The sequence below is a fragment of the Anopheles stephensi genome, chromosome X (assembly GCF_013141755.1).
Source record: "Anopheles stephensi strain Indian chromosome X, UCI_ANSTEP_V1.0, whole genome shotgun sequence".
Classification (NCBI taxonomy): Eukaryota; Metazoa; Arthropoda; class Insecta; order Diptera; family Culicidae; genus Anopheles; species Anopheles stephensi.
In genome coordinates, this window is record NC_050201.1 from 7179755 (window position 1) to 7193860 (window position 14106).

General features: G+C 48.1%; 3 protein-coding genes across 3 annotated transcripts; 2 read left to right on the plus strand and 1 right to left on the minus strand.

Annotated features, from left to right (window-relative positions):
- Positions 1 to 1049: 1049 nt before the first annotated feature.
- LOC118517362 (TATA-box-binding protein-like) lies at positions 1050 to 8137 on the minus strand. Its single transcript, XM_036063379.1, has 4 exons — positions 7498 to 8137; positions 5411 to 6634; positions 5097 to 5349; positions 1050 to 3944 (listed from the first exon to the last, which is right to left on the minus strand). Exons 2-4 carry the CDS (start codon positions 6416 to 6418, stop codon positions 3559 to 3561), a joined length of 1647 nt encoding a protein of 548 aa, XP_035919272.1. The 5' UTR covers positions 6419 to 6634; positions 7498 to 8137; the 3' UTR covers positions 1050 to 3558.
- A 217-nt stretch (positions 8138 to 8354) lies between these two features.
- On the plus strand, positions 8355 to 9346 carry LOC118517364 (probable phosphomevalonate kinase). The gene is made up of 2 exons (XM_036063382.1): positions 8355 to 8707; positions 8777 to 9346. Exons 1-2 carry the CDS (start codon positions 8607 to 8609, stop codon positions 9252 to 9254), a joined length of 579 nt encoding a protein of 192 aa, XP_035919275.1. The 5' UTR covers positions 8355 to 8606; the 3' UTR covers positions 9255 to 9346.
- Positions 9347 to 9587: 241 nt separating this feature from the next.
- On the plus strand, positions 9588 to 13899 carry LOC118517361 (regulator of nonsense transcripts 2). The gene is made up of 2 exons (XM_036063378.1): positions 9588 to 13194; positions 13256 to 13899. The coding sequence occupies exons 1-2, from the start codon at positions 9745 to 9747 to the stop codon at positions 13580 to 13582; spliced, it is 3777 nt and encodes a 1258-aa protein (XP_035919271.1). The 5' UTR covers positions 9588 to 9744; the 3' UTR covers positions 13583 to 13899.
- Positions 13900 to 14106: the final 207 nt, after the last annotated feature.

Consider the following 14106-nt stretch of genomic DNA (forward strand, 5'->3'; position numbering starts at 1 on the left):
TGCGATCAAACTTTGTAATCGTAGCTACAAGCGCTTCGCTGGCCGATATGACTCAGAGGCATCGGAAGGCACGTTTACAATTCGTAGGCCCCGTTCCCTTGGATGGGAGCAGTATACCAATTACTATATGCGAGATATATGCCATACTGAGGTATAGAAGACGCTTGACGGGGAAAATAAGATAGAACGATCCATATTCAAAACTGACGAAATCTATGAGCCGCGTTCGAGAGGAAGAGCCGCTCAGCAGAATTTTTGGCCATCCCCGACAATGGACATTGGACAATGGAGGAGCCAGCAGGGACACGCGCTTTATGCTCTATGCTTGGGACCGGATGACCCATCCCGCCTTTAGCTGCAATGATGGCATTGATAAATCCTCCGAAAAGGTCTTTATAAGTGATGGGCGCTTGGAATCGGGATCCGGTTCCGGAGCCACGACCGGAATTGAGTACGGAACCAAGCCCAGAACCAAATCTGGAATCAATCTCACTGACGATTTAGGAAACAAATTCCAGTACCAAACTTGCTTTTATTTTTCTGTTGCCCTACTTTCTACGATACGATATTTGCTCACAAATGTTCTCTGGTGTCGCCAATGGTGGTTTGATGTTTTTTAAAATCTTTCTTATCATAATTGATTTGCGGTTTGCTCGGCAACGATACCCTTAAAGCTTACTATATTGTGCTGTTTGTTTCCATTTTTTCTGTTTTCGTCTAAAGTCCGAACAAGACGCAACCGAGATAGCTATAAAGAGAATAATTATTGTAGCATTTAATAATAATAGTAATAAATATTAATATTCAATTAAAATTCAATTCCGAATCCGATTCCGGAACCGGTTTAGCAACCTATTCCCCGGAATCAGATCCATAATCTGAAATTGATTTCCGCACCTACTCTTCGGAGCGCTCCGGAATCGATTCTGACCAAAACATCGTTTTGCCCATCACTAGACTTTATTGAATCGGCTATCAATAGCGCGTGAGCGTTGCACGCAAATCGCTGTCCCAAAAAAAAAAAAAACTCATTTAAAACCACAGCTGTATTCCGTGTTCTCATTAGAAATATTGCGTCTCAAAAGCAAACGCAAGCACATTTTATTTTCTCTACGATCGTTTCACTTCCGGGGTTTCCTTTTCCCATACGCTTCCTCGCCTCAAACGATCGTCCGATCGCTTTTTTGATGTGTGCAATAATACAAATGTAAGTCTTTGGTTTCATCACGCCTACTGGTGCTACATCGTTTGTGATCGGTCGTCTTCTCATCGGATTTACGGGAGGGAGGAGGGGGGGGGGGGATGACTCGCCATCCCCGTCTTGATATATCATGATACAACTTCGCTCCGTATTCGCTACTATTTGATATTGCTAATATCATCTAACCAGTGTCCCAGATTCAACAGTACGCACTGTGACACTGTTTGACACTGTGTACCGTCCTGCTTTGATCTGCCTTTTGCTGTTTACCTTCCTTATCCAGTATTTGCGGATCCGTTCACTTTTATTCCGAGATTTATGAGTCTTAATGTGTAATAAACGCTTCATCGTCGTTGCAAGCACTTGGTTGGTTTGGTTATTACTTCCTTACTCTACTTTGCTTTTTGTTTTTCTCCTGCCGTCAGAATCGCCGGTCGGTGTCAGTGAAGCGACAGCCATACCTTACGGGACCAATATCCTTTCGCGCAACCTTATAATTATTTCCGAAATTCACTATTTCGTTACGACCAAAACAAAACAAAAAAAAAAGGTTTCTACTCAAAACAATATAGATAAATACTCAACAATGCCCTCCACTACTTTTCTACCTCTAGTCCATTCTCTTGTCTAATAGCCGATCTTGTAAGCAAAATCGCGATAATAGGAAGAAAAAAAAAGGAAAACAAGTTCACCACAAAACCAGGCGGAAAATTTGAAACAGAATTTAACATAACTGTGCCACAGTAAAACGACTTTTTGTTTTGGAAGATTGTTGTCGTACCTGTTAAGTTAATCGCTTAACCGTAGGAGAAACGAATTAGCTACAAAATGAAAACTGAGCGCGTTTCGTGCTTGGTTCCTTTCAACTCTGACTCTGATCCTCAGGCCACGGTGGATTAGATTATGTCGTTAACTGGAACTATCATATGTATATATGTATATGTATGTGTGTGTGTGTGATTTATGTCCCTTATTAGGGCTATTGCTTATTCATTTGCAGGATAGTTTCGAGGCATATCCGGAAAACAAAACTTACGGGTTACGCGGATTAAACGGCCTTCGTTTAGTTTTTTGTTTGTTTGTTTGTACGACTTACACTAGGGGCACTTTTTGTAATAACGCTATAAAGCCTATTTATCATTAAAAGCTCTAGTTATGAACTAAACTATGAACTAACTCTCGCTCGCTACTACCACTTTAACTCCCCCTTTTTTGTTTGTTTGTTTGTTTCTCCGGCAGTTTTGTGATGCGCTGCTGCTCCTTGCTGCTGTTACCCGCAGCTAAATGTAAAGAGGCGGTCGGTATGTGTGATAAACCTTCTTTTCTTCTTCAAAATACGCCGCTGGTTCAAATGAACAGCGACCACAATCCCCCCCGGATCGGCTTACACTGTTGTGTGTGAGAACATGTAAACATTTGTTACATGACCTTGGGGGGGAACAAAAACCGGCTGCCCGAATGTTTCCATTCGCTCACTCTCGATAGCCGGAAATCGTGTATACAAAGCTTAACGCAAATATTCGTTAATGTAGTAATCTATGAGTATAGTAAAGCGGGATCATAAAAGTAGTCACAGACTCACGCCAATTGTTTAGCTAAACAAAGGCAATGGCAGTGTGTCCCTTCATCCTAATAAACATTTTTGCTTTCCCCCCCTCAGATTGATAGTAGTTCTGCCTTAGACACGTCGGTTTTTTCGCGAAGCTACAGCCTGTCTGGGTAAATCATATTGCATCAAACAGATGTAAGCTTTTCCTGTGGTTTATATTTATAAATAAGAATTTAAACAAAACAAAAAAAAAAACCAAGGGAAAGAAGGAAAATGTTGGTGATGTAACGACACAACACTCACGGGCGTTGATTAAATATAAATTAAGCCAGAGAGTAACTGGAACCGTCCTAGGGGTGGGGGGGGTGATTGGGGGGGGATGCAGCAGCAAGGGTGTGTGTTTGTTAATGTGTCCAAAATGAAATGCGTCCAATAAAACGTAAAAAATATTGAAACAGCTTAACCACTGCAAGCAGCTTCCATCATGAGTATGTAATGTAAAGGGGGTTTTCCGTGTGAGTGAGATAGAGAGATGAAGAGAGATAAAGGAGATAAAAAGAGTAAGATATACTTGTGTGTGTGTGTGTGCTTTTTTTTGTATCGAAATGGGGTGGGTGTATGTGTTTGTTTGGAAGTGGAAGATCCGAGATAAAGGATTATTGCTATGTTAAGGATTTCGTGACCGTGACCGCCGTAAGGGGTTAGGGGTGCGGGGGGGTGGGGATGTCACTGAGCATTATTGGTAGAATAATGAATGGTTGCATTCTCTGATGCGACTGCCAGGAAGCTGCCCAGCGTAGAGCATAGCTTAACGCACGAAACGTTGCCCCTCCTTCGCAGTGGCGCACCCTACCCTAATACTATTGCTTTTGTCTATTGCTTTGGCGTTACCGGTTCCCAGGCTCCCGGCAGCAGCAGTGTTCTCCAGCTCCTCCTCCTCCTCCTCGTCGTGCATTTCGTAATCTTCCGCGACGAGATCGTCCAGGTCGTCCGGCACGGGTCCGCTCACCGTACCGGCGGCCGCCTGCGCCAGGTCGGGATCGCCGTCCTCCGGCATATCGAAGTCCTGCTGATCGAAGGCGGGCGGTTGCTTCAGCAGCTCGAGCTTTTCGTGTGGGGTACGCTTCTTGCGGAATTCGTACACCAGTGGAAAGATGTGCTCGATGGCGGCTTGCACGTAGGCAACACTAGCGGCTTTAGGGAAAGATAAAAAACAGAAACATTAGAAACAGCAGCTAAGGAAGCGCTTATACTCTACTTTATATAGTCCAAAATCAAATGTCTGTCTCTATGGCACAGACAAATGACGGAATCGTCTTGATATTAAGCAGCCAAGGATATCAAGGCAAGACAACATTTCAGGGCTTTTAGTGGTTTAAGCTTATAATCATTCCTTGAAATAAGTGATAAGAAGGGTGTATATGATTAATAACAACCGGATTGTATATGGCACTACAACCTCGAGAGGTCTCGGCCTGCAATTTGTGGTCATCTGTGACTTGATTCTACCCGGAGTAAAGTAGTCACAGAGCCTCGCGTACGGGGGGGGGGGGAGGCGGTCTGGATGGGATTTGAACCCCCGGGCCCTGCCGTGTGAAGAAGACCGGCACCGTTATCGCCTCCGCCACCGGACCGCACTAACCCGTGCGCTGAGAAGACGCGTACAATAGCATCGGCTACTATGATAATATCATCTGAACACTTTACAATAAAAAGGTATTTGATTCCCTTGTCATCTGAAGCCATATCAACTAGCTTTGATAGCCATTTCATCTAAGGAACCTACAATAAAAAAAGGATGTGGCTATTGCCTTAACGGCTAAGCGAGTCAAGACCGTACAGAAGCTCTCTGTGGTTTATACGGCGGTAAAGGCGTAGAGCAAACTATGCGTTTATACTCGAATGCGGATACTCGAATGATGAATGCAAAAGTCTTATTGGCTTTCGTTATGACTGCTACATGAGAGCTGAATGTATCGCACCAAGGCAAGAGAAGTTTGAGAAAGTGACTAATCAAACGAAATAGAGCGACGGAAGTGAGAGAAGGAAATGCCAACTAACAATCAGTTAGGCAAACAAGGGTGAAATTAGAACGCTTCCTTCTTGGACAGAGCACTTCTCAAACTTTTCTGATAGATCTTCTTCTTCTTCCTTGGCACTACAACCTCGAAAGGTCTCGGCCTGCCATTGCTGGCTTTCTGTGATTTGCTTTTACCCGTAGAAAGTACTCATCCCTGCGTACGGGCTGAGAAAAGATGCTAGCCATATCACACGAAGGTGTTCAGTAGGTCTAAAACAGTAACAGCAAAATAAACAAAAAAAGAGCAAATGGCGTAGCAAGCTTACCGGTAACAGTGATACTTCCGGTGGAGAATATCTTCAGTGTGGCACGTGGCGAATGCAGCTTGTACGTGACACCCGGATGCAGTTCCGGCTCGTAGCTAGCGTCCTTTTTGTACTTCTCCGAGAAGTTCACGATTTTGATACCCCACGGCATCGCACAGGTGCCGAGTACGTTAACGATGCGAAAGTTTCGCAACCGCACATTGAAGCCGAGCTTTTGCAGACAGCGCGAATAGCGACGTGCCGCCACCTTAGCCTGAAAATGAACCGTTTAGCTATGGCAGAGGTAGATTAAAAAAAGGGGGTTTGCTGCATACCTGATCTTCGGACGTTGCACCGGTACAGGTAATTTTGCCCGAGGACCAGATCGACGCGGTCGTGTACGGGCGCCGTAACTTCATCGTCACCATACCGTTCTCTCGGCGAAACTCCACATTATCGCCGTTGAGCGCTATTTCGTGCAGGTTAAGATGGCAGCGAACACTGAACGAGCACACGACATTGTTGATGACGATGTCGATTTCCGGCTCGGGCTCGGCATCCTGCTCGTCGGCCGCTTCCGGTACGGTCTTGGTTTCGGATTGTTCCGGCGACAGCTCGGCCACCGTGTCGGCAGGAACAAGCGAACGTTCATTCGCATCCTTTGCATGATGGACGCCGGCCAGTGCGTGCTGCTGGTTGATTGAGGCATGATTGGTGGATGTGGTGGGTTGCTGCTGACAATGGCCGATGGTCTCCGGGGTTGTAGCAGTAATAACCGGTGCTGGTTCGATTGCGTCCCACACACAATCGGTCACACCTTCCAAAGGCTGTGCGGACGTTTCCGCTTGACGAGGTAATGGACTGAAGATCTCGTCCAGTGCGCTGGCCGGCGGATCTTCACATCCGCTTGGTGTTAGAATATTGTACGTACTTACGCTAGACGTGCCTCGATTTGTTCGATACTGCTCAGTTCTGTGATGATTGTTGCTATCGAGCGTTGGGGAGGACACGACGACAAATGCACCGGTGGCGGTGGAATTATTTCCCCGGTGCAGCAAATTGCCAGCGGCCGTGTGATGGTCGGTCTGTAGCGCATGATTAGGCAGCAGGTGATGGATGAGTGTTTTTGACACGGGCAGGAACGTTTTCACTATACCGACGCCACCACCGGCCGTTGGGGTGCCTACCAGCGCCGTTGGCGTGCCGGCGCTGGATACCGTCGGATTGCTAGCGGCCCCGTCCGGCGCCCCGGCACTGTTTGAACTGGCCGTGAGACCGTTCATGAAAGTTTTCTGCTGTAGCAGTGTAGCAGCCATACTACCTCCCTGAGAGGTGCTATGCATCAAGTGGCAACGATGGTTATTGATTGGCGGGAAAGTAGTGAATGGTTAGCTCGCTATGCTCCGCTGGTCCGCGATCAAACGCTTAGGCAGATGATTCTTTCTTCCTGGCTTCGATTGTCCCTTTTATATTGCTCTCTGGTGTTTGCTTCTACAAATTTTCACAGCTTAATGAAAACTGAAGGCCACTCTCTGTTTAGGCGGTGATATATTATCGCTCTGGAAAAGGGAAAGGAAATATATAAACATAAAATGTTTGCATCGTCGGTAGTTTTATACAGTGCGTAAAGCTGCGGAGACTATCATCCTGTTGTTTCTCCCTGACGATCGCGTTCGCTAGAGCATAGATTACGATCAGCCCTTACGTAAATTGGCGTATAAATGAGAAAGAAAGCAAAAAACATGCAGAAGTAGCAACTGGTTAAACTGTTTCGTTTCTCTTGTTGCCGAGTTTTTTTTTATAATTAATCATTGTTATAGATCAATGCAACTAAAGAGCATTATTAACACACGAACTGATGCAAAAATATATAATTTCTACAACAAAAACTATTCGTGTCAAGATTATCAATCTTGAACGGCAACACGGTGTTTTTGATGCACCGAAAAAGGCAATCAGCGATCTATAGGTCAAAATATTAATCAGTGATCGCGGTGGTGTGGTGAGTTCACCATCTTCGACCTGCATGACTAATACGATTTCCACACATTCTTCAGCAGTTATGTCTGTATACCTGGAAGTGGTTGAATTGAAAAAGTTATTGTCCGTGAGATGCATGTCCAGTGTTGAACATCTAACAAGCGAAGGTTCCTTGGGAGGAATACAAGGTAGGAATGAAATGAAAATCCCACCACAGATAGCAAAATTTGGCCCGGAAATGTAACCTAACATTGTAACCGGAAGCCCAGGAAAGGAAGTGGATGAATGAAGCAACAGTATCCTCTGAAAGCATCATCATTCCAACAAAGGAAGCGTATTCGCATGTATGCGGCATGAAGGGGGGACCAGTGATAGAGTGAGAAACAAAATAAAAAAAAGGCAATTGGAAATTATGTGAAACCCTCTGCAAACATATACTTACTGCGTGCGATTGCGGTTCGGCAGCGCATTCCGTTGGTGTGTAGCACGGCGTTTGCTTAACGAATAGATGATACTTAACAGGTTAACAGGCACTACCTTCCCGTCTGTTTGCAATCCTTCCCCTGGGCAACCGTATGAACCACACGAGCGTATCTACAAAATGGTTCCGAGAACCTGCACCTGCATGTAAGAATCGTTCTTCCACTGTTGCTGCTCTGGAATCTAGGCTTTGTCCCGTCCAGCCAGCTAGCCAGCGAGCCAGCTTCCTGCTTTACCGTGCTATGCGGTACTTCTCGATTGGTTCGATTTTTTCTTCCCTGTTCGCGAACCGTATACGCTCCTCTGCTCGTCTGCTTTTTACTACTCCCCCTTTCAATTACATTCAGCAGCAGCAGCACCAGCAGCAGCAGCAGCTAGGAAATATTGTTCAACGGCGGGCGGGAGGATGATGGAAGGATCAAAACGGCGTCCAGTGTTGGTTCGGGAACACAGTATCGGTTCGAGAATACGGTCGCGTGCAGAAGGAACCATTGAAATCGACCGGAAATATTGCTAATAGAACGACGCTCACAACTCAGCCATTTTCATGCTGAGAAATAAGACTGCGCCGTCAGGACCGTCAATCGAGTTTCGGGTAGTCCCGTATGCTGCACGTTTATAATCGCTGAGCGGTGGTGTGGACCGATTGAGCAAACGGCTGTAATTACCCATGTGTAGTGTGCTTAGAACAGACACATGCGACACCATCAGATGTTTTTGCAGGGTATAGAAGAATCGTGTTTTTGATAAGGTTTATACAGGAGAGGTGTTCTCTATGATTGTTATAAAATCTGTAGATAAATTGAATTTTACACAGCAAAAGCCGGAAAACAGTCAGCAATCAGGCATATATACATTCTTTCATCGTTTATTGTTGTTCTATTGAGGTTTTATACGCTTTTCTGTTTAATATTTGCTTTGATTTTAAGGCCGACGGAGCACAGATATAAGCAGTTGACAACATTAAAATAATTCTTGAGCGAAGTCTGTAGTCGACGATGATCTCCAATCCTTGACGAATAGACTTCCTCTTTTAGGTCACAGTTAACTACTACAATTTATGGCTTGACCATGACAAACGTATCGGATTGTCCCTTGCCACGGATCATACTCCTGCTAAGTGGGAAACGGAAATGCGGTAAAGACTTTCTAGCGGATGCGCTGCTGAAAAGGTGGGTAAAGATCGAATCTCGCAACGATCGCTTACGTACACCTAACCCCTCGCTCTGTATCGCTTTTAGGCTCGGCATGGAAGAGGCACAGATTATACGCATCTCGGAACCCATCAAGCGACACTGGGCCGACTGGAAGGGGTTGCATTTGGACGAGCTGCTCAGTGACGGTGCGTACAAGGAACGCTACCGGAAGGAGATGATCGAGTGGAGTGATGCCCGTCGGCAGGAAGATTACGGTGTGTTTTGCCGAGCGGCCTGCACCACAGTCGATCGGCCTATTTGCATCGTGAGCGACATACGGCGGAAGACGGATGTGCGCTACTTCCGGGAAACGTACGGTCCGGAACGGATACGTACGGTGCGGATTGAGGCGAGCGAAGCGATACGCGCGGAACGCGGCTGGCAATTTCAAACGAGCGTCGATGATGTACAGTCGGAATGCGATCTGGATGATTACGGTCCGTGGGATCTGTTGGTGAGGAATGAGCAGGCCGACGATGTGGAAGGATTGTTGGAGCGATTGACCAAGTTGGTAAGCAGCTGAGCGAGTATTACTTATATAGTTAATAAGGAAATTTAATTTATAAAACAAAATATATTCATTTATTCGGTCTGTCGTCATCGGGAGAAGTTGAATTTTGAATTTTTGTTTTGTTTTTTTTTTTTATACATGGGAGACGGTCTGACTGTATTGCTGTATTTTATAATTATACACATGCAAATAGTAATAAAAGAAAGAATATTTTTCCGATTTCGATTCATTTTTTATTGCACAACCGTTTTCAACCAAATAAAACCGTTTCTTCTATCTGTCAACTGTTCGATCTTCAAACCAGCAAGTGTAAACCGTTGAAATATTGTAAACACAGAACGCGAACGATTTTGTAGGAAATGTAGGCATAGAATACGGGCATGCTTGCCGAGTTTTTTTCCACTGCCGGAGTTGTAGTTGCGGATTTAATTCAAAGCTTAGCTAGGTCTAGAAACCGGAAATAAAATTATCTGTTAAAGAAGAATTGATCAACAGAGGATTGATGGAAAAAGAAGCGGAGGAAAATGGTGACGGTGTCCCGTCCGGCGATCCGCTTGTGGCGGACGAGAATGCTGAGAAAGCAGAGCTGGAAGCGTTCGTTTCCAACCTGCAGGAACGCTACCAGCAAAAGGCACAGGAACGCCAACAGAACCAATCACCCGAACGGCCAGCCGAGGAAGATTTCTTCCGGTATGATTCGAGTCTGAAGAAGAACACGGCGTTTGTGAAGAGGCTGAAACAGTTCACCGCCCAGCAGCTACCATCGCTGATGCAGGACGTGTCCGGACTGAACCTGACCAAATACATCTCGGAGGTGAGTGCGGCACTGGTGGAGGCGAAACTCAAGATGAGCGATATCGGTGCGGTGCTGACGCTATGCAACCATCTGCACCGGAACTATGCCGACTTTGCGCCGACGTTGCTCGAGAACTGGCAGAAGCTGCTGCTGATAAAACCGGGCGAGAAGGTTGCCAATCCGAGCAAGATGCGTGTCGATTTACGCTTCTACGCGGAACTGATCAGCGTGGGAATTTTCCCGAACAAGACGGGACTGCCGCTGCTCGGAGCGTGCCTTACCGGGTTGATAACGCAGGATAAGGAGGAGCACGTAAATCTATCGATCGTGCTCTCGTTCTGCAAGCACTGTGGCGACGAGTACGCGGGACTAGTGCCGGCGCGGATCACCGAGCTGGCGAAGAAGCATGGCGTTACCATGCCGGTATCACCACTGCTTTCCGCAGACCGGCAAAGCAACTTGCGAAATCTGTTGCGCGATTACTACCAATCGCTGGCGGAGCATCTACGGTCGGAGCACCGGCAGCTGCAGCTGGCCGAAAAATCCCGTCGCAAGATGCTACAATCCAAAGGCGAAGTGACGGCCGAAAAGCGCGAACAGCTGGCCCAGCTGCAAGCATCGTACGAAAAGTTGCACGCATCCACCAGTGCGCTTGCGGACTTGCTCGGGGAGGCCGTACCGCAGCTGGAGGAGCTGCCGGAGGCGAGTGCAACGACCGAAGGTGCTATACTGGATGGGCGAGCCGGTGAGGAGCTACAGTTTGGCACGCTCGATCCGTGGCGCGATGAGGAAACGAAATCTTTCTATGTCGATCTGCCCGATTTGCGCCAGTTCCTGCCGAACTACTGCGACAAGAAGCAACCGGGTGGAGAGGGAGTCGGTTCGCAGAATCCGCAGCAAATGCAAGAGCTGCCCCAGCAGGACGATGACGAGGATAGTGAGGAAACCATGGAACTGGTGCCGGATATGCTGGCCGGTCCGCCCATCACGGAAGAAACGCTCGACATGGAGTTGCCGGAGCTGGATGGCGATTTAAGCTATTCCGAGTCTACATCGTCCCTGCTGGACGAGGAAGATGCGGCAGGTGCTGGGGCGGGTGCGGATCAGCAGGAGGGTGCCGAAGGTGAGCTATCGAAGGAGGGACCGAACGGAGGCAGTTTGATCGTCGGCGGTGGTAACGGTACACCGAGCAATCAAGGCAATCGGCGCTACTTCGAACAGTTTGTACAGAATCTGCAGAACTGCGTCAACCGTGAGCTAATCGATAATGCGGCGATCGATTTCCTGCTCAATCTGAACACCAAAAGCAAGCGCAAACGGTTGGTGAAGGTGCTGTTCGGCGTGCAGCGTACCCGGCTCGATCTGTTACCGATGTATGCGCGGTTTGTCGCCATCATTGATCTCGTATCACCCGACGTAGCGCACGAACTGTGCCAGATGCTGAAGATCGATTTCAAATACCACCTAAAGAAGAAGGACCAGATTAACATCGAAACGAAGATAAAGGTGGTACGGTACATTGGTGAGCTGGTCAAGTTTGGCATCTACAAGAAGCTGGAAGCGTTGTACTGTTTGCGCTGCTTGCTGCACAGCTTCCAGCATCACAACGTGGAGATGACGTGCGCGTTTCTGGAGGTGTGCGGCGTATATCTGTACAACTGCGCGGACAGTCGGATGCGTACGAACGCATTCCTGGAACAGATGATGCGCCTAAAGATGAACACCACAATGCTGGACCGGTACGTGCAGCAGGTGGAGAACGTTTACTATCTGGTAAAGCGGCCGGAAGGGTTGAAGGTGACGCGCAAGGTACGTCCACTCATCCATACCTACATCCGGCAGCTTATTTTCAAAGAGCTCGACAAAGCGAACGTTGACAAGCTGATACAGCTGCTGCGTCGGTTGAATTGGGAGGACGAGGGCACGTTTAACTATGCGGTGCGTTGCCTATCGCGTGCGTACAACATACGGTACCATCTGATCCGAAGCATGGCCGACCTGCTGGCCGGCCTAAACTCGTACCAGGAGAAGGCGGTAATCCGCGTGATCGATACGGTGCTGGAGGATATACGGGCGGGTTTGGAGATACACGACAACAAGCTGGCACAGCGACGCGTGGCGATGGTAAAATATCTAGGCGAGCTGTACAACTACCAGCTGGTCGATTCGGACAACATTATTAACACGCTGTACTCGATCATCTCGTTCGGCGTGACCCTGTCGCACGAGGGGCCTCCGTCGATCGTGGACCCACCCGAGTCACTGTTCCGGCTGAAGTTGGCCTGCGTGCTGCTGGATACGTGCGGCCATTACTTCATGTCCGGCGAGAACCGTCGTCGGTTGGACTATTTTCTGGTCTTCTTCCAACAGTACTATTGGTACAAGAAATCGCATCCATATTTTGCGACCAGTGGCGGTGCCGGAGCCGGTGCCGCTGGCGAAGAAAAAGCCGCCCCGAGCGTGGTACCGAAGGTGAAGGATCTGTTTCCGATCCTGATGGATCACATGTACCGGGAGTGTTTGAAGTGTTTACGGCCGAAGCTAAAGCTGTACACCAGCTTCGAGCAGGCAAGGGAAGCGGTCCATTCGCTGCGGAAGAAGATTTATCCCGGCGATCAGCTGGAACGAGTGAACCAGGATGCCGATCAGGCGATTGGGCAGCAGCCAGCCAGTTTGCGCACGGTGAGTGATGCACCGGAGTCATCGGATCACGAAGATTCGGTACAATCGGACGACTGTACGTCGGATGCGGGTGACGATATATCGGAAGGGTACGGTGGTACGAAGCGTCCCAATGGTAAGCGGCAGCCGGTCGACGATGAGGACGATGGTACGCCCTCACCGATGGACGGTGTCGATCCCGAGCTCGAAGGTTACGACGAGGACGATGAGGAGGAGGAGGAGGAGGAGGATGATAACGAGGAGGAGGACAGGGAGTATTACGATGACGAACGGGACGGTGTGCTGGAGGTGGAGATGGTGGAACCACCGCGCCAGAAGCAACCGGAGGACCTAGAGTTCGAGCGTGAGTTTGAGCGGATGTCGTCCGAGTACTGTCAGCAGCGGGCGAAAGACTCTGCCAAGGTGAATCCCAAACACGTCCCAATCCCGATCACGTTTCGCAATGAGACGAAGAAAACGTACGACCAGCTGCAGGTAGGAAAGGTGAAGGTCTTACTTCTCTGTTCGTTTGCCATAATTCGTACCCTTGTTTCAGGAACCAACAAACGTTAAGGCCGACACCGTACCGTTCGCGCTGATGATACGCGGCAAGGGCAAACAGCAGCTGTACAAAACGTTCGAAGCACCGGAAGACAGCTCGCTGGCACAGTACATACGCGAGCAGGAGCGAAAACTGCAGGAGGAAAAGGACAGTGTGAAACGGCTCACGCTGAACATCTCCGAACGGCTCGAGGAGGAAGATTACCAGGAGTCGCTGAATCAAACGTCACGCACGGCGGATCCGCTGCGGATGCGACCACTCAAACCGGCCAAATTTAAACACCCCAAGGGTGTACCCGACATCGATGCCATCTTTCATTGAGTGGGGCATGAATCGTGGGCAAATTGCGGAGAACGTTCCTGCCAAATGAGAAACGCGTCAACCCGCAGATGATGGTTTCGAAGTAAGCTGTAATTGAGTGCTATGGTCGCGCACCCGCCCCCCTTTAAAGCATGAACTGAATACGCTACTCGCTACTAGATGGTGCCGGCTGGAGTTCGTACTGGCATCACGTTTGGGGAACCATCGTCAGTTATAACAGAGCTTTCGATTCGCACAAGACGCGCTCCGTATTTGAGTTGGATGTAGTTTAAACAAACCGTTGTTATAATTTAAATACACGAAACGATTAATTTGAAGTGGCGGTTTAGGAAGTAGATTCCACCGAGGATTGACCCCGCGATGACTTCTCTGTTTATTGATCCTCCTATCCTTTAGCTGAATGTTTATGGAACTTCACTTTTACTTTATCCGCTACGAGGTCTTGGACTGCTGCAGCAATCCTCAATCGATTGTCAAGGCTCTGCCGGACGCATCAACACCATCTCAGATTGGGCATACCACGT

Bases quoted from the DNA above. Each gene is read 5' to 3' on its own strand.
- LOC118517362 (XM_036063379.1), bottom strand. From the start codon at position 6,418: ATGCATAGCACCTCTCAGGGAGGTAGTATGGCTGCTACACTGCTACAG. The intron at 5,350-5,410 runs GTATGCAGCAAA...GTTCATTTTCAG, and splicing joins GTGCAACGTCCGAAGATCAG to GCTAAGGTGGCGGCACGTCG. The intron at 3,945-5,096 runs GTAAGCTTGCTA...CTTTCCCTAAAG, and splicing joins CGGAAGTATCACTGTTACCG to CCGCTAGTGTTGCCTACGTG.
- LOC118517364 (XM_036063382.1), top strand. From the start codon at position 8,607: ATGACAAACGTATCGGATTGTCCCTTGCCACGGATCATACTCCTGCTA. The intron at 8,708-8,776 runs GTGGGTAAAGAT...TATCGCTTTTAG, and splicing joins GCGGATGCGCTGCTGAAAAG to GCTCGGCATGGAAGAGGCAC.
- LOC118517361 (XM_036063378.1), top strand. From the start codon at position 9,745: ATGGAAAAAGAAGCGGAGGAAAATGGTGACGGTGTCCCGTCCGGCGAT. The intron at 13,195-13,255 runs GTAGGAAAGGTG...CCCTTGTTTCAG, and splicing joins AAACGTACGACCAGCTGCAG to GAACCAACAAACGTTAAGGC.